The 24,126-nt window shown below is 34.7% G+C and overlaps 1 protein-coding gene across 1 annotated transcript in view; it reads right to left on the bottom strand.

The window, feature by feature from the left end:
• ASCC3 (activating signal cointegrator 1 complex subunit 3) overlaps nucleotides 1-24,126 on the bottom strand; it is a 290,851-nt gene that overhangs the window by 128,351 nt on the left and 138,374 nt on the right. The window contains exon 14 of the mRNA XM_082481072.1: nucleotides 12,466-12,600. Within this exon, the coding sequence (XP_082337198.1) occupies nucleotides 12,466-12,600 (135 nt within the window). The remainder of the gene's footprint in view (nucleotides 1-12,465; nucleotides 12,601-24,126) is intronic.

The raw sequence follows: 24,126 nt of genomic DNA, 5'->3' as shown, positions 1-24,126 counted from the left end.
CTTTTACTCTAAGAATTCATACTTAATTATAGGAATTCAGAAATCTCCTAATATCACTGTCTTCCTACCTGCACTCTTGCAGCAGCTTCTCACAAGCCATCCACTTCCAAATCTGCCTCCCATTTTTTTAGCAATTTTATTTTCATTCCGTAATACAGAGACAACTCCGTTTCTGTTACCTACCAGTTTTCATTACAGTTCACGCACAGTTTGTGTATACTCCAGCCTTGTCAAAAACATAATGCTGTTAGTCTAGTTCCCACTAGCATAACACGTACCTTTGAGCTCTAGTTCTGTCTTCTGGTCAAATGAGCCAAAAATTACTAAGATGGTTACATGTACAAATATGTACGCAAATACACATTTCTATAGTGCACATTCAAAAATCTCAGTAGCAGGATGAAAAGAATACCGGTTTTCAGATTTTTATGTTTTTGGAAACCTTCTGTAATCAATCTCTGGTGTTTTTGATGTAACAATCTGCTAGCAACAAAAAGAAGTTTCTGAAATAATTAGGTTGTTCATAAGAGATTGGTCAAATTTAGGCAAAATTATAATTTTACTCTGATAAAGGTGATATGCAAGGACGTATCTGTACGTCCTAAAAAATAGCTGGTTGCAGTTTTATGCAATGCAATGCTTTTCTCCAGGAAAATTATCTCCAATGAGCAGGGATTCTTCTGAATCGTGGTTGACACTTGAAATTCCAGTTCAAAGGAACTTAAGATGAATTAAAAAACCCCCCAGAAGACAAAACTAAATGGTGCAGATATCAAAGCTTCCATATCTTCTGGCCTCATACTATAGAAAAATGTTGATAATATAAAAAATATAGAGGATATGCTAAAAACCAGAGACTGACTATATACCTAATACAACTTTAACCAGAAAAAGAAATATATGGCAATAAATATTTAGCAGTTCTCTGGGAAAAAAATCTGCACAACTTCCCGAAAGTATGCTTAATTAATTTTTAATCTATTTTGTTTTCTCCAAAGCACCTCCAGCTCTCAGTATGTGGTATTAACAGACTGTGGATCAAATTCAATTCACTCACTCTTAATGGTTGCTTCTAATTGCTCTTTTATTTAAAATTCTTAAAAGCATGCGCTCATTTTACTCATTATTTCACAATTCATTTAAACTTCAGCTCAAAAATGCTTCCGTCCAGTTCTGATCTACTCTACATATTGTGCAAATAAACTAAAGGAACAGTTAAAAAGCCCAACCAAAATTGCCTAAATTATGGTCTTTGGGGGATTTTGAAGTTGAAAGTGGATGACAACTGAAACACTGAGCATACATAGCTAAACAATTCCATCAAACCATGATCAAACTAAACTGTATTTGGAAAGCTTTCTTATTTTGAAAATAAATGAAATTAAGAATATGAACTGAAGTGAAATTTAATATTTTTTCTCCATCTGTTAAGAAAATGCTTTCTAAACGAAAAATGAATCAAGCATCTAAATGTACCTTGGGAAAAAAAATATCTAATGTATGCCGCAGTCTGAATTCAACAGGAGGAAATCTATCAATAGGTAAGTGAACAGAATTTATTTAATTGCACTTATTCTAATCATGTTTTTAAAGAGAAAGTGTGAAATAGTTACTCATATTGCAGTGATGTCTTCTATCAAATTAGGTGTTTATGAACATGTAGTTTTCAATTATGACAGGTCAAAAACTTTAATTAAAAAAAATCATAGTCTAAAAAGATATCCTATACATTTATTGTTTCACAGTATAAATAAATAAATTCACAGGAATCCTTAGGGAGCAAAAGAAACATGGTCAGTTAATAGTGATATTCTGAAGAAAAACATCAAGCAACCCTAGAAGAAAGTACACAGATTTATTCTACAGGATAACTGTGCACAACAGGTTTTGTTCTGAATTTTATTTCAGGAAAGGCAACTACAAAGGGTGTTCTGTGATGGCCTGCATCTTTAAAGCAATGACCAACCACTTAAAAGAAAACCCCATTACCTCCTTCATTAACAACCTCAAAGAACAGTACTTTGAGACTTTTGCAATGATCCTTTATAAGTCAACTGTGATTCTAGAGAGAAAAATAAAAGTGAATACAATTCACTGGACCTCAGAAAATTTACTCTGTTTAATTCCTGTAAAAGAAATCAAATACAGTTTCTAGCAGAATGTCAATCACTGAACAGTATCAAGTATGTTTGAGAATAATGCAATTGCCATGAAGTAGAATGTAGAACTGATCAACACGCAGCCTTCACTGTCATTGCATAATGCAGAAAACCCACAAATTCTTATCAAATTTTCAATCATTGCTCTTCATTACTAATAACTGCTGTAGCTACACTATTTCCTGACAAATAAATTCCTAAGTTGAGTACTTTAAATACTATTTTCTAGTCAGCATATGGTTTCCATACTAAGCTGCTTAAATTGCATGTGACCAGAACCCTTTGCCAGTATGGTTTGGTGCATCCTATAAGGAAAAGGTGCCTGAAAAATATGATTATTGTCTACCGTCTCACTGTGAACATATTGCACAAGATTGCACATTGCGGCCAAGAACTAACTGGCACATCTTGGAAAAGGAATGCAAGACCTCGGGGTCATTAGTAAATTAAGCATTCCTTTTTTAATTTCTTGCCTGGAACAATCCCCAGGGATTGAAAGCAGCTGAGCAAACCAAGCTCTTTGAGGAAGGGCTGAAGAGGGGCTAGGGCAGAAAGCACCTATGCTGACTTCAATATTATCGTATAATTTCTTCTTGTTGGAATGTTCACAGTGACCAGATATCGCCAGCCTTTGAACCTGTTAAGCGACAGAAGAAACCATGGAGAAAAGAGAGCTTTATCCTGTCAAGAAATCTTACTTATTTTGAATATATACCTGAACTTCATTACACATCGTGAAAGCAAGCACTGTCAAAAATCAAAAGTGGGTAGTAGGCAGTGTTACTGAAGTAGAAAAAATGTAGGGCTTTTTCCCAAACATGTGAGTATGAAAAGAATCATATTGGGTTTTTCTTGGTTTTGTTTTTTCCCTCACAAACAGCTTTGAAGTTTTCTTGTGAAATGTGTTTCTTTATTATTAGTATAGCGATTCGATATCCATACATACTTTATGTAACAATGAGATTTCAAGTCGAAATCATCTTATCCAGGGAAGCTATCAATTAATAACTACCAAGAAAAGACACAACAATGTTTTTTCTTTTTGACCTGAATTACATGTTAAAACATTCTAGCAGCTAACTGAAGGATATTTTCACAGTCAGAGGTAAAAAGAATGTTGTGTGGCTTTTCTCTCTGTCAGTGCCCCAGAACAGGTTAAAAGTTCAGGAAAGACAAGGAGATCACAAATTCTCATGTAAGAAATACCTAAGAATGCATAGGAAAATGGTTAAATATATTATACTTTTAATACTTTCACTTATTTGTATTGAAATAAGTTAGTTTTACAGCAATATCAATATTTATGCCAATTTTAAAGGAAAAAAAATACACATATGCTGCTGACTGTGCAAATGTCTGTGACTGCAGAATCAACCAAGTAACTTATTACAGCTATGTAATGTCATAGCCTGACATCAAGGAACCTCTATTAGCCTAATATTGTTCCCACATCCCAGAGAGAATGACAGTTCAGTGTATTTTAATCAAAGGAAAAAAAACCCTTAGATTTAAATCAAATTAACAATTAAAATAATTCTTTTAAAGAATACAACTTTGAATTTCAGTTTCTATATTTACAAGCACAAATAAAGAAGATATTTTAAAAAATGTGTTTACCTTAAGGTTTGAATTGCCTGAATGCAAATACTGCACTACTTTGCAGGAGGCTGCAATAGACTTCATTTAAGGAGAGAAGCTTAATCATATTATGAATATGACAACAGTTTCAAATGATCTTACTAAGCGCATTTAGTATTAATAGGAAATTCTGTCAACAATGAAAGGGGATGCTATAGGCAATACATTATCCTACAGTTTATCAGAGCATTTCCATAGAGGATTAGTAAGAAATGGCATCAAATCTTACATTTAGAGTGATGGAACACATTACTGATTTTAACCTGAATAACTCTGAAATTGCCAAGAAGTTGCATACAAAAGCATAAACCATCTTTTTGTAGTTGCTTGAATAAAGAATCAACAGTATTTGCAAACTCAGAGATCATTCTAGAAAAGGTTTGCTAACCCATTTTGCTTCTAGGAGTCCCATTACTACTAACAGCACAGCTTCTGGAGGTAGAACAAATATTCATGAGGCAGCTTTCCAGTGATAAACAGGATAAAACTACGCGTTGTTGCATATCAAGTTGAAGCTCATGACAGATAGAATATATGATCAAGCCGATAGGTTAGGGAAAAAAAGTCCATTCTATTTTTTCACAGGATAGCAGAAGAGTGTTACTTTCTCCCTCGATGCTGTAACTATCAGAGCTTGAGAGACAAGCCAACAAATCTGAAATCCTTGGATCAGAGATTGATTTTTAGAAAGATAGTTGATAACAGAATTCAATCTATACCAAATATTTTATACTTTCTGATTCATAAGAAAAAAAAAACAAACTAGAAAATTCCAGTAGACTGTGCACAATGTACAGGAGTACATAGAACTACAGATAGAAGATAGAACTACAAATCTAAAGCTGTGCAAATATTATTTCTAGACTGACACAAAAAAAGTAACTATCATAATAACAGAAATATACATCAAACTTCCAATGTTTTTCCTTTTTAAAGGTCAGGGAAAGCAAAAGCAACGAAAAGAAAGAAATTGTTTACTGTTTCTGTCAACTTTTTATTTCAGTTCACAATAGTTAACTGTAATATATAGGAATACTGCTAAAAAAACCTGAAGACAACATTCTTCTATGTTGTTCACAATATATTTATGTGTAAATAGGCCTCTCCAAAACCAAAATGTCCATCTAAATCCCTCTTAATAGGAAATTCCACAGCTCAGGATTCATTAAAACAGTAGGACCACTCTATACAGAACACATTTTTCTTTAACGCATCAATTGTTAGGACCACATGATCTCATGAATTTTGTCTCTGACCTTTAAGCAGGACTACTGAATAAAATATTCCATGAAGGAAACAAAGAGCTTCATTCCATTCTCTGAGAGATAATTAGCAAATATTTTTCAAATGTAAAAAAATATAGTAATTATCAAACAAATAGGGAACTCCAATATATGTTTGACATTTAATATAGCCTAATGTATTTGAATACATACCCTCATTTTATTTTTATAGTTTTTTTAATGGCATATCAAATATTAGATATGTTATTAGTAAAACAAAAATAAAATGAGGATTTGCTCTGAAATAATTGAATGTCAAACAAATGATTACACATCAAATATTTGATGAATGTTCTCTAAAAATTAATTTCTAATACTTTAAAAACATTTGACAGATAATTAAGAGGATTAGTAAAACTGCTTTCAAATTTTAAAGGCCAGCAAAGAATCCAATGCTTTTAACTATTCTATTTTTCAGTTCCTCCTGCGTGTTCAAGTAGCCTTCACTTACGCTTGCTGTGTCTAGACTAGAACATGCATGATTTGGGCATTACTTATTCTTGTAAGTCATACATGGAATTTCAGATGTTTCTAAATATCTTCTTCCTCCATTACAGTGAACACTGTATACAGCATACAAAATAAGGATTGTATTACATTATCAAGATTATTCTCTGCCAGGTATTGCTAAATTTCATGTCAAATGAAATGGCAAGACTGAATGGACTGCAGTGAGATTTTTTGGGAACTGTGCCAATAAACATCCCTTTATACAAGATAGCTCTTGTCAGACAAACATGATATTATCATTATAAAGCTTAAATTAATCACTCTGCATCACACAGCATTGATATAATACAGTTAGACTTCTGTCAGAAATTTCATTTATACCGTCTGGCACTGGGAATTTAGTACTATATAAAATGAATTTCACTTATTAAGGAGATTAAAATTAGGCAATGATGATCAAAGAAATTAATTATATGTAGAAACTTTGACTTGACAGAATGTCTAATGAGGTTCTTCAGAGATCCAGTTTGACCCATGGATATTTCATACTCGTGCTGGTGATCAGAAATGTAAAATGTGAACATTCTGATTAAAGGTACAGTTTGGAAATCAGAAGCACTCTGAAGGAATGGTAAATGCTTGCAAGAACAGGTCAGTTCCACAGTGCCATTTAGCTCACCTACAGATTGAACTTTGAGATATCTGGGAACAAAGAACCTCGGTCACGTTTTGAGAGTGGATTTTAAAAAGAACCCTGAAAAGCTCTTACAAGCCATGTGCTTTATCATGGTAATACTCAATTTATTGCATAGCGTGTATCTGATTATAGTATAAGGCATTAAGAACTGCTGTGCCAGGTGAGACAAAGTCTGTCTAGAGCAGTAGTCTCTCAGAACAGCAAACGCCTAAGGAAGAGTATGTATCAATGCTCTTCCCAGTATATTCTCATGGCAACCAGAAATTTCGCCTTAAGAGACTTACCGAGTAGCATGACCTACCCCTAATAACAATTTGCTATTATTTAAATGAATAAGAACTTTCACAGTGAAAACAATTAATTTAGTGAAAAGATCCTAGGTCTAGAGCAGTAGACAGGCCAATTCAGACACCAAGAATTACACGCAACAAGGCTATAAACACGTTTAAAGTCATTGCTAGAGCTCAAACAGAATCTCAGAATTCTCTACATCACATTATAAACATTTCACAACAGCTGGTCCTTCTTGTCCACAAAACCCATGAATCCATTAGTCTTGTCTCTGCAGTGTTTCTACAACTCTGACTCCTTCAGTTCAGAACCATTCTTGGCTCCAATAACAATGTTGGGTTTTTTCTGACAGTTTTAATGGTAGAAAATGGAACAGTTATAATTCCTGGTGACAGTCACTTACGCCTATGTACATAGGCTCTATCTGTAGAACTATGTGATGCTGAAGTTCTTACCTTAGCCAGTAAATCTCTCCAGTATTAGAATTACCAGTGGAGGAGAAATTTTCTACGCTTTCAGGTTACCTGAACGTAGATGTGTATTGCACATGCTTCAGATAGTCCTATTCCAGCCTCAGGTGTTTAATTACAGGATGGGTTTATTGGAGGGGAAGCAGAAAGTTAAGCGAAAAAAAATCTCCTTATATCCAGCTTGACTTCACTATGCCTCGTTTCTTTTATCTGTTACACTTTGAAATCTTTAGAAATTTTAGTGCAGAAAATTCCTATGACAAAACGTGATTATAAAACCCTTTGATAAAATGCACTTACTTTACTGCTCTTACTATAGTCACTTTTGTTAGAAATATTTAGTGCTAAGAAAGAAAAAGAAAATTTAGACTGAACAGTAATGGTTTTAACAACAACACCACACATGCTCTAATCACCGAAATCTTTGGGGTCCTCATAAGTCTTAATATGTTGACCTTAATTGCTCAGCAAAATGTTGCTAGCATATTACTCAGAGCTGCTGCCTTGGCAGAGTATATATCTTATTTGATTATCCTTACTGTGATAACTGTATATAAGTAAAAATACACCTCAAAGATATATGCTGCGACCTAATCATTTCAATACATGATGTGCATTATTATTTTAAACAGCAACAAGTTTCCTATGAACAGAGAACAAGTATTAGATGTCCTTTTTATCTTAAAAACTCCTTTTGCAGATAATATTTATCAGGTAACAGAGACAGAACCAATGAAGGTAAGTAAAATAATTTAACTTTGTTGAATGCATCATGTAAGAGGACAAACGGGAAAGTTATCGGTGGTATTTTGTCACAGACTTCAGTATGACCAGGCCTTCCCTCTATTTCTATTCCTATTACTGATTTATTTAAGAGCGTCAATGAAGAAGCCCTTAAGTACATCGGAGCATATAATTTGTGTAATAATAACAACAATAATAATAATAACAATTACATTTTCCCCCAAGATCTAGGTCATATTTACATGCATAAGAAATAAAATAATGTGAATTTGCATTAATGTAAAATGTGCGTATCACATGTACTGATCACTGGAAGAACGCAATGAATTATACTGCCTCTTGATAGTCATTGTAAGACTTCAGGGCAGCCACGAGAACATTATGTGAATTGCGCTGGAGAACATAGTTCTCTCTCATTCATTGCTATAGTCTTCACACTTTGCCCTTCTCATCAGTCCCAGGTTCTGAATTTGTTGTTACTAAAAGTCATAGTTCTAGGTCTTGCTTTCTAGGACAATCATCATCAGCTTCATTTGTAATTGCACTTGGCCTCATCTTTTGCTCTCTTCCTAGGTACTAATTCTTAAGAACCTTCTATTGGGAAGGATTCCATAATTCCTCACATTGCACTTCCATGCTTCGAGTTCCTTTGTAGTTTCCCCACATAAGAATTCAAATTCCCTTGGGAATTTACTTAGAATAACAGTTATATTTCACATGAACATATATAGTGACAATATTTTATTCACATTTTCTATTGACAGCATTTAAAGCTAAGCTTACAACTTCAATATTCATTTTCATTACCTCTCTCTTTTCCCAATTTTTTTTTCCACTTCTTGCATCATGATGTTAAGTCATCACTGCTTAAAGTGAAAATTAACTCCTCCCTATTTAAGCCATTTCTTCAGTGTAAAAGCCGAGAGATTTTTCTACTGCTGTCCTAAAGACCACAGTCCTAACTCTTGCTGTTTATCCTCACAGCCTTCCTCTGAATATTGAGCTTAATCACTGCATCCAAACTTTCTATTCATGCCTCCGGTTCCTCCCTGCTTGAGCAGCAAGCCAAGTAGGGGCCTGGTTGGATGAAAAAGCTGTCTCTAAACACCGCCTATGAACTTCCTGGGTTGCCTGAATAATGTCACCATCCCAGAAGATGGTGGAAATCTCCCATGAAAATGAAGGCCTGCCAGCAGCAGCACTTCTGTCAGTAGGTCCTAGTAAGTCACATCCACTACCTCCCCGCGAACAGACGGTCCATAACAGACCTGAACCACAACATCCCTGCCTGTTCCTTCCTGCTCCAGTCTTGAACCAGACAGGAGCTGCACATCTCCGGTTTCACTGTGGAGCTCCGCGCAGGCAAAGATCTAACTGACAGAAAGCACAACTCCCTCTCTTCCTCTTCCCTGTCTGTTCTTTCCAATATGGTGTATAAGATGTATTACATCAGAGATGTAATCTGTCTGCTATATCCACAAGTAGTTAAGTATTATATCACATCAAAACACATTCATATTACACATTACTTTCTGAAGCAGTGAGAAAGGCTATAATCACACTTGATTCTTCCTTTTGATGCAGTGTAGAGTAGTACACCTTTTAAAATGCCTTTTAGAGAACTATGACTCCAGGATTTCCTGCTCAAGCTGAAGAGCAGCCAGGAAAGATGCTAGCCAAAATCAGGACACCCTGGCAGGGCAACTTCTGGCAACCAAAAGTTCACATCTTCATGGAAAAGGGTTACTGGGAACAGACAGCTGATCGAATGCATTATTTTGGCAGGTAGCATATATGATCTAAAGATGGTAAGACAACTACTTTAAGGAATAGACAATGAGTTTATTAAAAAAAAATCCTGATTTCAAATGCACTTTTCATAATTGAAAAATAAATCAAGAGAGAATCTCTCCTCATTAGTATCACAAATCTGACATTACTTAACGTAAAAGACACTGACATCTTAAGAAAAAAAAAACAACAGTCAACACTGGTACATGCTTCATACTATTCTATGTTTAAAGACTTCTTGTCGTAATGTCTACTCATTACATTTAAAAAAAATTAAAATATTGAAATAAAAGATTGAGGCATTTCTGATGGAGAATAATCATATCTTTCATACAATGACCACACTTCTTGTGGTGACAGTTTCAGGGAATTCCCAGTGAAATTTACCGAGCGTCAAAATAATTATTTAATTTAGTGGAATTTTGTTGGGAATCTTTCAGTTATTTGAATTATTATTTATTAGTTTATCTTCCTAGGATTCTGAGGTAGTATAGTGAGAACTATAGTCCCTGGCTGTACTATAGTAGTGAAATGGTTCTTCACAATACCACTCATGCTTCTTCAATTACATTTTATAACACACAAGTCCCTAAACCTTCTGGGCAAAAGAAGCATTTTTGCTATTGTAATAAAGCAGAAAGTAGTCAAAAGGAACAAATATTCCCATGAAATACAAGAGAAGAATTCATTTGCTTTTAATTACAAAGACAGCCAGTTTGCTTTATTCCAAAAGTTAGAAAACTTCTGTAAGTATCTTCTAAGCAAAGTCAGCTTTTTTACAATCTTTCACACAGATCAACATTTGGAACTACAATCCTCAAACAATTCAAAATTTGATTTTGAACAGATGCTGGGATTCATAACAAATGTATGTGTGCTGGGGCAGAGGTGTAGGGGACAGAAGAAAGAGCAGGGAAATTTGCTATTTTACTTAATATTCCCTAGATTTCAGTGTGATGCATAAATACCCTTAGAGAACGAAGTTATTTCAGATATGCAGTCAACCAACTTACAGGCTATCTTATCTACCACTCTCTTAATTTGCACTATAAATGCTACCTTAAATCACAATCCAATCCAAGAACAGGGAGTAATAACTTGTTTTCCAAATAGGTTTAGAACTTTTATTTTCTCTGTGACATTGCTGTGGTTCCCATTAACACAAGAATATGCTTTCTAATTAATTTAATCCCAGAATGAAGAGAAGAACTAAACATAGAGCAGCAGTTTTCAGCAAAATACAGAGTGAGTTGAACAAATAATTTTTGACAGATACCTCACATAATAGGCACTGCTGAAATAAGCACATCATTTTTCCTAACGCCTTTAGCAATAATTTTGAGTGTCTAAATAAGCACTGATACTTTCTGTAGCTTAAAATATTTTTTCTGTATTAACATTAAAAATTAATATTATTTTTAATAAACTAAGAGTTTCAGGTTTTGTTTTAAGAAATCTATTGACAAAAAGTTCAGCATTAATTTTACCAGTTTTACAGTAGAAACATGAGTTCTCCAGATTCAGGTTTGATGTTATTTTTATAATGAAGCAGATACTAACATCCACTAGAAAAAGAGGGGCTTTAAAAATCCCCCCTCTTTGTTTTATGAAATATAAGGACATCAATTTATAACTTAGCATAATTTAAAAATATTTATCATAGCTCTCAGAAACATCAACAGAAAGAACATACTTGATACTGATTTTAAAAAATCTTCTCTAAAATAGAATTTTCTCTACATTTCAGAAATTTGAATTTACCAGCTCTAACATCTGTGCTCCATTCATAATTGGTAAGTCTGAATGAATCCCTTCACATTTTCTTCAGAGGTATAAAGTAAGATAACATATTTATTACACCTAAAGACAGCCATGGAATCCAAAACCCTCACAAGATTCCTAATTCACTGGGGCCCAAAATATTTAAGAGTTTATCAAGACATTTGCCAGTGAGAGAAAGGATCTTATACATACATTAAACTTTCTACAGTGAATAAGTATCTCCTCTATGTTCTGCTATTTCACTGGGGATAGAGAAGGAACATTATTTTTCAAGGAATATTAACAAGACACACTAATCTTGAGATCTCAATTAATATCACCAAATGTAAATGTCACATATAACACTGAATTAAGAATTGTTTTGGAAATCTTCTCTCAGCAGAAGTACTGGCATATTGCTTGCATAGATGAAAAGAAGTCGTTGCAGACCAAGTTACTTCTATACGTTATATATTAGAAAAATTTGGAAGGTCAACTAACACAATTCATACACAGAACTGTCAGAATGCGTAAAAATGTACACAGTTACAGCTGGGAAGTGCTTGGCCACTGCTCAAAATACTAGTAATTTATGATCCACATGCATATTTTTAAACAAGACCAGATTAAAGGGGGCAAACCCTTGTGTGACTCAAATGGCTTTCCTACTTTTGAGTCTCAAACGGATTACTTTTTGATTGCCCACCATTAGTTGATTCATGAGGAAAGTCAGATGGTTTTGGAAAGGTGGTAAATTTACAGGCTAGCTCAGACTAACTTTAAGACAGTTTTTTGTCTTAAAGAGTGGACAGTAGCAGATGCTTTGGGCAAGAGTGCACAAAACAGGAGATACGTACACTCCCAAATTGTGGCAATTGGTGGTTTAGGGACTTCCTGAAATGCAGATTACATGAAGACTACTGTGAAGTAGTATAAGTTGCATAAAACGGAACCTAATACCAGCTTTTGTTTAAAAGACTAGAAGCAACAGCACTTTTTATCTTCCTTCACCATTGCTCTTTTCTTTCCTCTATTCAATTCAGCAATTCCACACATCCCTTCAGAGCAAAATATATCTTCCTAGAAGCTCAAAAATTCTTCATCTATTCCCATCTCAGACTGTCCTGTAAAAATATCAGTTCTAGGACTGCAAAGACTACCAAAGTAAATTATTCACTTACCTGTTTTTCAGCTTGTCCGTAATCCGATCCTTGGGGTGACAAAAAGTGACAAATATGACCATTGTTTTTTGCTTTTTCTCGGAGACCCATAGCAGTTCGTACCGTGGCGTTTCTAGCATGAACAAACACCATCACCTTAAGATAGAAAGAAACAGTGCTGAAGAGACATAACAAAAGTCTAAATAAAAAAATGAAAACACTTTAATTACAAAATACTCCCTCTAGGAATGAAAAAAAAATAGTTATTACATGACATACTGACGAAAACTAATGTTGCTTTAGGGAAATAAAAGGGTGATCCTCCCTGTATTGCATTTAGTATTTTCAAAGCGATTTTGAGAAAGTTGTCTTTTTTAGTTCTTTAGTCTTTAAAAGATACGGAAACATTGTTGGCAATAAATAGTTCATTTTCACAAAATAGGGAGATTACCATTGATGTAAAGATTTGCGTTATTTCACACATCCTAAATGATCTGCAAAGCAAACAGCGAGGTGTTAAGTTTCCTGATGGTACGACTTCCCTATGCAAGACAGCTGAAACAAAAACCGACTATAGAGAACCTCAGGAGAATATTGCAGTCCCAAACACCTGAACAATCAAAGAGAAGAATGAAATTAAGTACCAACAAATGCAAAACACAACAGGGATACAAATTTTAAACTAACAGATATGATTATGGGTTTTCAACCACATACTATCACTCAGTGAGATACCTTAGAAACACCATGGACATTTCCCTGAAAATACCAACTAAGAGTTGAGTGCTAATCAAAACTTATTTGTACCCATGTCTGCAGTAGGCTTTGGAAATACTGTTGGGTATCATCCAACCAACTCCACTCTCACTTGATTATACTTATTACCATCACATATGGTATCTGAACTAAGAGACAGAAATGAGATGTTAATACTTATTCCTTTAGATATGTATATGAAGCAATTTAAGCTGATATTAAGATTCACTGCAAGGCACATTTAAGATGAATCATAGCAGTAAGCCCCCCAACTGGTATAGAAAGGGGAAAGTGATTAAATACCACTAAATTCCAGTTTAATAACAGTTTTGAATGTCTGTTAACCACATACTGCTGGGAGACACAGTTCCACATGCTATGTAAAAGACTCTGTATCGTTCCCCTAAGCACTTTGCATTGCCCAGGGTTTGCTTAAATCGACCCCATGTACTTGGTCAGACAACTCTTCACTTTGATCAAGTATGACAATTTCTGTGTTCTTAAAACCCATACGGAAAAGTTTGAGTGCTTGGCTCTTGAGTAAATGCCAAATGCTGTTTTGCAAGTCCATGTAATTTTAATTAAAAATGTAACCATGGAGTTACAGTTCAGGTTTAAGGTAGTTTCAGTTGAATTTTAAGATTGGCAAGTCAAATTCCAGAGAGTTGCGGGTTTAATTTTGGCCTTTTGGCACCATCACCCTTGTAAACCTGCAGTGTATAATTAAATTACTTTAACTGAAACAGTAAGAAAGTAGCGATATTTAGTGTATAATTAAACAAGTTACTGCCTCAGTTCTTAATTTGGAAATTCATAATTTAATTATAAATGTATAATGTACATACAATTTTATATAAAAGTAGACATAATAGTTGTGCATTTATATAAATTATAAATTTATAATTAGAAACAAGCAAATCAATTAAGGTGACAATACAGAGGGGCGATAAAAAGCGAAACAATGTGTAAATAACTATTTGCTTACTGGTAGCAATTACTCCTTACCTGTTTTAGCTAATTTGATACATCTTTCCATCATCAATGTAGTAACACTGTGACTCCTACAATTATTAGCTTTCATCTAAGTAGAAATATTCTCAGATACGTGTCACAGTTAGTAACATACAAATTTTCTCTAACTTAAAAACAACATACTGGCAAAATTTTTTTAAAATTTCATCAAAAAATAAGAGGACCACAATATAACTAAAGTACAGTGTGTCCCTTCTGCCTTCATTAATTGTTTAAGGATTACTTATCTATTGACCGTTTTGTAATTTTTTGTATAGAAAGCCTGAATAAAAATACATAACTACTCAAAAGAGCAATTTCCTTTTATTATCAGATCCACTATGTCTTCTTCAGTGAATTCTCACTTATTATAAACTCTGTGTCAACAGGTTTCACTGCAAAAAACCCTTTGCAATTAAAATCAACTTGATTTTATAGTTTACTAATTTATTTCCTTTTTAAATGGACCATATTAACATGTGATTCTTTGCTGAAGAGATTAAAAATTAATCTTTTGAAAATTGCTAATTTTTGAAAGTTGAGAAACTGAGGAAAAAAAAGAAAAAAAAAGGCACTAAGGTGTTTTATGATTTAACCACAAAATAGGTTTGTTGATTTGGTTTACATTTGTATTTTAATCTTTCAGATTTTATTTTATTTCAGTCTTGCATTAATTTTGAAACCACTACCTATATCTTACACTAAAATGGCAACTTTGAGAATAGTGTTTACACAGCATTAATATTAATTAAGTTCAAATATATTAGACTAATGTATTTCCACATGCTTTGACATAATATTGATAAATATCTACTGGTTCTCCTGACCTTTTAAAAATTCCTAATCAGAGACTAAATGAAGTGTGGCCCGACTGAATTTTTTGGAGTGGGTGGGAGTTATATGGCTAGAAAGACAAAGCTAAGAGAGCAGCTGCAAGCAGGAAGGCTTTTAAAGTTTGAAAGGAACTAATAAAACCAGTCAAATAAAATAGCAAGGAAATCTGCACACAAGTGTGTATCTATATCCCATAAACCTTTTAATTAACCAGGGTATAATTCTTTATGGCTTGTTTAAACAAGATACGGAGGAAGAGTCATATTCGGAGATAACTTCAAACTAAACAAGCTACAGTAAAAAGAAAAAAAGTAGGTGTAAAGGTTCGGTGGCCTACACTTATTTAAAAAAAGGCGTAATAAAGTTGTACTGGAAAATGAGAATGGGTAAGACTGTAAGTCACTACGGTTACACAAAGTAGAGCACAGAATACTAGTCACAGAAAAGATGATAGTAGACAATAAGCCCTTAATTGAAGAATCTTCCTTTAAATTATTATATAAATGAACAGCAACAGCAATGCTTGTATAGAGCCCATTCCTGAAACTGTAACTGTGAGGAAAATCCCTCTTAGGTCCAGTCATAATCAGGCAGAGAGAGCCTTTAGGAACTGACCCTCTGAAGTCAACTGTCACTTTGATGTCCTGGTGCTACTAAGACAACGATAAGCAACCCCAAAAAAGATAAGGAAATATTATTTTGAAGACTTAGAAGAAAATTTGTTGTTATTTTTCAGGCTTCTTCCCTGCCCTTAATTCTACATCTCCTTGAAAGCAGATGTGACCCAGTCTCTTTCTTGGGATGAAACTGAGCTAAAAGCTTCTGCCTACACGCAGATGAAACTAAAAAGGACAAGTGCAATTCCATGCTGTTTTTTCCACAAGAATCAAAAACCAAGCAGCCTGTTTCTCTGCCAGGGGACTGGAAGATGTTTCAAGTGCACCATTAGGAATGGTAGATAAGGCGGGAGAAATCAAAAAAATCAACCCTGGAATTGCTGACCTTGACCCGAAGGAGCTGGCTGGGCTACCAGGCAAAATATGTAGAAAATAGGATGGTGCTAAATTGGGAAGCCAGTCTTTAACAAACACAGCCTGTATTTAATCTCCCTTCGTACAGAATCACAGAATGGTCAGGGTTGGAAGGGACCTCTGGAGATCATCTAGTCCAACCCCCCTGCCAGAGCAGGGTCACCCACAGCAGGTTGCACAGGACGGCATCCAGGCAGGTTTTGAATGTCTCCAGAGGAGGAGACTCCACAACCTCTCTGGGCAGCCTGTGCCAGTGCTCCGCCACCCTCCAAGTAAAAGTTACATCAAAACATTACCTGCCACATTTTGTATGTGAAACAGCCAACACTCAATTAATGAATCAAGATCTAGTTTTTACCTTGTTTTATCTAGCATAGTCTGATCAAACCCTACTCTCAAGAATTAACAATTCTATAATGGGATTTGTTGTGAGGTTAATCATTACAAGAAGTCAGGACTACATAACACCAGTGAAAAATGTATACAACATTGTTTCCCCATATTCCCATCTTGCAAGTGAAACTAAGGTTAAGCGTATTCAGTGTAAAACTTAAGATGCGAGATCATACTGCTTACTATATATGACTTAATAAACTCAAAGTAGAGCTCCTATTAACTCCATTGAAGCCATGAGCACCCAATACTCTTAATCATCAGATCAATGCTTCCTATATCATAATTCTCAAAATTTAGAAGTTCTGATTAGTACATACTTCTGAAGATTTTTATTTCAGCAGCTTCAGCTTCTGTAACATCAGACATAAACTGTAAAATGCAGACAAGAATCTACATTTTTAGCGAAGGGCTTCTTTTTCCTACATTACAGACCATATCTTCTTTTTCTATTATTCTCTATTATATCCATCACACAATTCTAATCTTCTGGAATGAAGATGTGTCCTGACACAGAACTACTTCTTTAACGTAGTAAATCTCTTCCACCAAATGAACTGAAAGAAAAAAGGGTCCAATGCATAAAAACTCTCAGACTATTCACTGGTCAAAGAATACATTTGATAGTCTTTTAGCACTTTTTATATGGCTGCTGCTGCTTCTTCTTACAGAACCATTGTATGACAATGTCTGATATCATAGCAATTATTCATTCAGAAAGAGGTAAGACCTTATTATGCAAACAATAACTAAGAAATAAGCATTTTATAACTGTCCTCTACCCAGAAGTCCTTCTACAGTTCTTATAGAAAGATAGCTAATTTTCAGGTGTAGCATGTTTTCTTTATGAAATTTACTTCCCACTGTTTTCAAACTAATAATGCACACTTGAATTCATTGACTTTTATGTATTTCATCATCGGATATAAACACCTGACAGAATTTTAAAATTTAAAATGATTGCAAAAATTGCTGACAATAAAAAGAACTTTCAGGGAGAGGCAGACAGACAACAAGTCTGATTTAAAAAAACTAGACTGCTTTATTGGCTGCTTAGAGGTGCCCAATCTTAAGGTTAATCTTTACTTGTAATCTCTGTACATCACCAAATATGGTTGTAAAGAACCAGTCCCAGCTAAAAACTGACACATAACACCTTGTTGAATGCTTCTCCCCCAGTGAAGTTGGTAAGCATTTACCAAATACATTATAAGACAGCAATACAGTCTTAAGAGGCTTAATTTAGCCTGTCCTACCTGCTTCAGAAAATATTATATTTCAGTGGCAAAATCTCTGTGCATTAAATTATGCAAATAAGTTAGGAAAAGTAATTTAGAATAGAGAGAAGTGGTTCCACAGCTACAAGCTGTGTAATTAGATCTGCACTCTGCAGTTCAAAGCTAGCTCTGGTGTACGTAGCCCTAGTGCTGAAAGTGTCTGCTGCTGCTCTCCTGAAACCAAAGCTTTTAAATGATAAAAAATATACAAGAAAGGAGAAAGCAAATGTCTACAGCTAGGTTACCTCCCCAGAATTTTCTTAAAGTATGAAACAAATCAAACACTTTCACCAAAGACTGTTTAAAATTCACAACAGGAAGTGCTTGCATTCCTCAGGTGTTACATTTTCCAGGCTGTAATCCTTCTGAAATGTTAGTGCATCACCAAAGCACTGAAAACTGTGCAACTATTTAAAATACCTATGAGAACTAGTACTTTTCTGTTATCAGAGATATGTAACTAGACACTAGTAGGACCTACATTTTCACTTAGAGGAGAAAGAAAAAAAAAAAAACACACCACATATACACGTAATAAAAATGTCTGAAATGATTGATGAAAATTTATCATCAGGTACTTGAAATCCGTTTAAACACATTTCTTCTGCCTTGGACAGTAAAGTTGCTAGTGCTAACTTCTACCCACTGGAAAACGTGTCTTTCAAACTAACTTTCTCTATGATAACTCCAAAATGGTGCATTCATCTTTTTGGGGAAGCACACTGACTCTTTCAGGTATCTTTCCATCATTAGAGTGCTGGCAACTTGAATGCTTGACTTCAGCATCTCTGTTTTACTTAACAACTCTCCTCGAGGACAGAAGGCCTAGGTTTTGCCACCCACTTTGCATCACATCTTCCAAAGAAATTAAAAGGAAAGAATGAATTTATTTAATGCAATGTCAATATTAATTATGTAGTTTAGAGACAAGTGCATATACTTTATTTTAGCTTCAAGAGATTGTTTGGCTTCACCCAGTTAATTCCTTATAAACATGTTCTTTTATGTGGTATCCAGTTCTTGACTTGGGTATTACTTCTACTGAATATGAACAGTTCGGGATGCAGATCAACAGATCAGTCTATCCAACCATTTTCTCCCTTAACATCAGCATGAAACCTCCTTCAGGTATTTTACAAAATTCAGTTCCTAATGAGGTTTCAAAACTTCTCCCCAAGGAGCGTTGACAGTGCCTATTTACATTAAAACCATCATCCTTTGCACCTCATTAAATAGCACCATCTCCTAGACTACATACAACCCACTAATGTTTAGCCTCATTCTAAAGAATAACCAAATTGTTTCTCTCTTGCATTGTGATTTCTCCCCAACTGCCAAGATACAGTTCCAATTTCCAGTCCCTGACATTTACAGAATGAAAAATATATTCCATGCAAAATATAAATGAAATAGCTCTTGATCAAAAATATTCACTGCAAAATCAGAATGTCTTGATTACCAGATCTAAACGATAGCATGACAGGGTATAAACATGATTTCCCCTTCCTCTCGCTAATATCACAACAACTTATGAAGATCACTATCCAGAACTAGTAACTTAAAGAACAGCAATAAAGTATATGAAATAATTTTTTTTATAAGGTGACCTATACTAAAGCTTAAAAAGTTTAATGTAGAAATCTTGCTTTTATTTTAGCAGATTTTTGTACTTTGCATATTAAAGTCTTTTCACATATTAAACACCATGGGAATGGAAAAAGCTGAACAGGCTGTGTCACTTACCAAGGCAATAAGAGAACCTGAATTTATTTTCTAATTATTTTAATTAATTTCAGTACATCTTGTATTTAAAAGAAATATTGATATAATCTGCATGTGTATTAAGATCGTCTTTTACACTACAGGAAACTGAAGCATTACTAAGCTGCCTACAAACTAGTTCTTATGAGATATTTTACATATCCTTCCTTTTATATAGAAAATTCTTCACAAGTTAAAAGCAGACTGCATTTACTCATCATGTAAAATTAAATAATGTGCATTAGACTACAGGAATTTTCACTCAAGCTTGAGGGGTCAAAAATGCGAAAAAAAGTCAGCAATAGTCACCACTAAAACATCTGTACATTCAAGAGAAACATTCAGCAAACTCTGCTGACAAACAGAGCTACACAATACCATACAATATTTTAACAGAAAATATTAACTAATAACAATAGCAAAGAAATCTATAGTGCCGCATCAGCTAATCAGTAATATGATACATTTTGAACTCTTGATAGATTACCATTAATTGCTCTCTGCTAAGTTTTGATTTAATTATTCACTCAAATAAATTACTTCTGATCATCCCTGTTTAAACAAAAACTAGGATTTTTGAAAAAACCTTTACAGAATGTAATTAACGATAATCTATTTAACATAGCTATTTATATAATTATATTTCTATTTAGATATACCAGCTTTTAAAGGTAATAACTCCTATTTAGTTTAAAGATATTTTTACTATCGTAATGTGCACTTGCTCATTTATCTATCTGTAATAATACTACTTTTTAAAGACATCTGTCCTATAATTTAAATTTTTGTATTTATTTTAATGTGGAAATGTATTTTTTTACTTAAGATGTGCCTACCCTAATGAATATCATCCAGTTCCATCTACTTTTTACATTGCTTATGAAATTCTATGTAAAAAGCTATGATAAGGACATTATATTGGAGCTACTTTCTTAATTTTCTTCCTATCTGCCCTTCCTTCATTTAGCTTTTTGTGTTCTAAATCCAGCCACAAAAAAGCCTCTACTATCACACACGTTCTGAAATACTACCATCTTTATATTCTTCATTTTCATTTCTCTTACATTCTCATTCTTGATGCACTTCCTGCTCTGTCTTCTCTGACTTATTACAGTCTTTATTGTTATAACTCTATTCTAATTCTCAGTACAAACTTAGTAGATCTTCTCACTTAACCACAGACTTTTGAACACAGAACTTGTGGAACTATTACCAGTTAAAAAAATTTTTGTAGGCATCATAAGTATGTAACATCTTTGTCTTTGGTGCAAAAGAAATGTATTTGGAATAGTCCCAGATAGTTCCAATAATACATATACAGGTATTTTAACATATTTTTTTCTTGTTTCCATATAATTTATAGGCATTCTGAAAACTTACTGTCTCACCGATTTCTAAGTGGCAAGAGATGATTTAAAAGGTGTGTTTTCCCCATGAAAAGTAGACTCCACCACAAAAAATGGCCTTACTACTGTTAGTTATTAAATTGACATTTTAGGATTATATCTAACAAGACATCTTAGCCTGGGGTGACCAAGGAATTTTTCTTTAACTAAAAGTCGATAAATTTACTTCCTCACCTTCTGACTTACCTTCCCCTTCATTTTAACATTATAACCTCAACTGAGCTCCCGCTAGCAGGTTACAGACATGATTTTCTTGTCCTTTCTGAAGATAGGGATGATATGTTCTACCCTTCAGTTCTTGGGAACTTCTGCTGATCATGGTAGTCTTTCAAGGACTATCATAAGTGGCTCTGCAATGACATCAGCCAGTTCCTTCAGCATGTCTGGGTGTCTCCAATAATGTTGCATAGATTTATGTAAGTGTAAGCGTAAGGAAAATTCTTTGCTCCACTCTTTCCCATTTGTCGTAGGGACCTTGTGATGCCCGTAGGCAAATCTTACCAGCAAAGACCAAGGCGAAGAGGACACTGAGTAGCTCAATCTTCTGCACGTCCTTTGTCACCAGGTTACCTGCCCCATTCAGCAAAGAGCCATCATTTTCCCTAGTCGTCTTCTTGCTGCTGCTGTACTTGTGGAAGCCCTTCTTGTTGCCCTTAACACCACTTGTCAGATTTGCCTCCAGATGGGGTTTTGGCTTTCCTAACCTTACTCCTGCACGCTTGGACAGTGCCTTTGTATTCCTCCTGGGTCTCCTGTCGCCACTTTACCCTCCTGTATGCTTCCTTTTCATGTTTGAGTTTTGTCAGGAGTTTCTTTCTCATCCATGCTGACCTTAGGCCACTTTTGCTTGATTTCCTGCACATCTTGAACTTGGCAGATGTGAACCCTGAAAATCAACCAGCTCTTCTGGACCACCTGCCACAGGATTCTTCCATGCAGGTCCCTGAAGTGTCCAAAGTACTCTTTTGAAGCTCAGGGCTGTAGTCTATCTTTTTTCCTCCATCAGAATCCTGAACTCCATCATCTCATGGTAACTGCAGCCAAGGCTTCTCCCAGCATTCACATCCCCAACCTGCGCTACCTTTTTTGTAAGTTCAAGGTCCAGCACAGCATCGACCTAGGAAGTTGTCATCAATGTACTCCAGGAACTTCCTGGATTGCTTTTGCCCTGCTGTATTGTCCTTTCAGCAGATACTTGGGGTGGTAAAGTCCCCCAGGAAGACCACGGACAGTGAACATGAGGCTTCTAGTTGTCTGAAGAAATCCTCATACTTTATTCCTGATCAGTAGGTCTGTAGAAAACTCCCACAATAGTGTTGCTCATGTCTGTCTGCTGGCTAGTCCTCCTCCTGAACTCTCAGCTGGCTCATCATCCCATCCCTAGGCAGAGCTCCAGGTATCCCTGCTGTGCTCTCACATACAAGCAAGTTTCTTGCCATCTTGGCCTGACCTTGCTGAAGAGACTGTTTCCACCCATTGCAGCACTCATATGTGAGCTATCACATCATGTCTCTGATCTTAACATAATCTTAGCTCAGCAAATGGATGCAGACCCCTAAATTCTCCTTTTTGTTCCATACGTTGCATGTAGTAGTGCACAGGCATTTCAGAGAGGCATCCAGTTATATTAACGTAAAACATGACATTGTGACTTCTGCCACTATGTAAAAATGAAAGATATAGGGGTTCATTGTGATTTCCATTCAAAGCTATGGATAAAACTGTTCTGGACCTGTAAGTTTGACATTAAGCCTCTAGAATTAAAATAGGAGACTGATGATACCAAACATTTACATTGAAGAACAGTCAGTGTGTATGCAGCAGCACTAATGGGTGGATGCTTCTGAGTAAAAAGTACTTGCCCATATGCAACTTCATGATGCTTCCTTTATACCTGTACAACAGTTATAGACACTTTCCACTAATGTATTGATTTGTCTGATTTAATTTACATTAGAAATTTCTAAATTATGAATTACTTTAAAAATTGCAAGCACTTGCATTTATGATCTTGTTTTATTGTATTTTGAACTACATTAGATGGCCTGTGAAACAAATGCTCATTTGTGGAATCAATGCTTAAATATAGATTCTGGACACTAAAGGAAACCTGTTTCAGAACAGTATAATGGGATCTACGCTATCTTCAATTTGTAGCATTAGCCAAAATGCAGAGGAAAAATGAATAGAGTGAAAATTAAAAGTAGAGGGTAAATTATTCAATAAAACAAACAAACAATACTTTACTGACTACTACAGGTAGCAGAAATTATTCTGAATTTTAATTGACAGGATAGAAATAGAAATAGCAATATCTATTCCTGTATGGAAAATTAAACAAGAATAGCTAGTCTATTACTATGCAAATATATGTCATTAGGCAGTTAACAATTGCATTTTTGCAGATGCCAATGGACTTGAAGGACAATTATTATTCAAAATTATAAGCAGCTTTTCACTGCATCTTTTTTTAGAAAAACAAGATCATGCAAAAATTTGTTTCAACCATTCCCCTTTGTCCTGTTCTGACATTAAGTATTTTGACTTTGTACTAGTATGTTTCTACATTATCATAAATTGTATTTTTGACAAATATCACTCCAGAATAAGAGTTGTCACATCTACTTTATCTCTTCTTATGTTTCCAAAACTGTTTATACTTATATAAATCTACACAATCCATAATATGAAAAAATAACCCAGGAGCCAGTAGCAATACACAGACTCTATTCAGCTTTACTGAAGGAAAGGAACATAGAGGATACTGGAGAAATCTTCGTATCTGTTCCCATGCCTAACGCTTAATAAAAAAGAGCAAGAAAATTGCTGTGTCAACCTCTATATCTTTTGGTCTTGTGAGCTCCAATAACATAAATAAACCTACTAAACAATTAAAGAACAGAATAGTCAGGTTTTCTAGGTTATTTCTTACCGGTACTGGTTTAAAAACACAGAGCTTTACCCAGAAGCTATTTTCCTCCTAATCAACAGGTTTTCTACATCACCAGAAAAGTGAAAAAATGCCTTCAAGTACAAGCAATGTTTTAACATGAACCTTAATAAAGTTACAAATTATTTAAATAATGCAACAGTTTGCAAACAATAGTAAACTGTGCTAGAACAATTAGAATGTCCCTTGTAAACCCATATCCTATATACTTAGCCCTTCTCAAGATATCATCTCCTAAATAACAATAGTATAAATACCTCATG

This window comes from Vanellus vanellus (assembly GCF_965231255.1).
Source record: "Vanellus vanellus genome assembly, chromosome: 3".
NCBI lineage: Eukaryota > Metazoa > Chordata > Aves > Charadriiformes > Charadriidae > Vanellus > Vanellus vanellus.
This window is presented reverse-complemented; position numbering and strand designations above follow the sequence as displayed.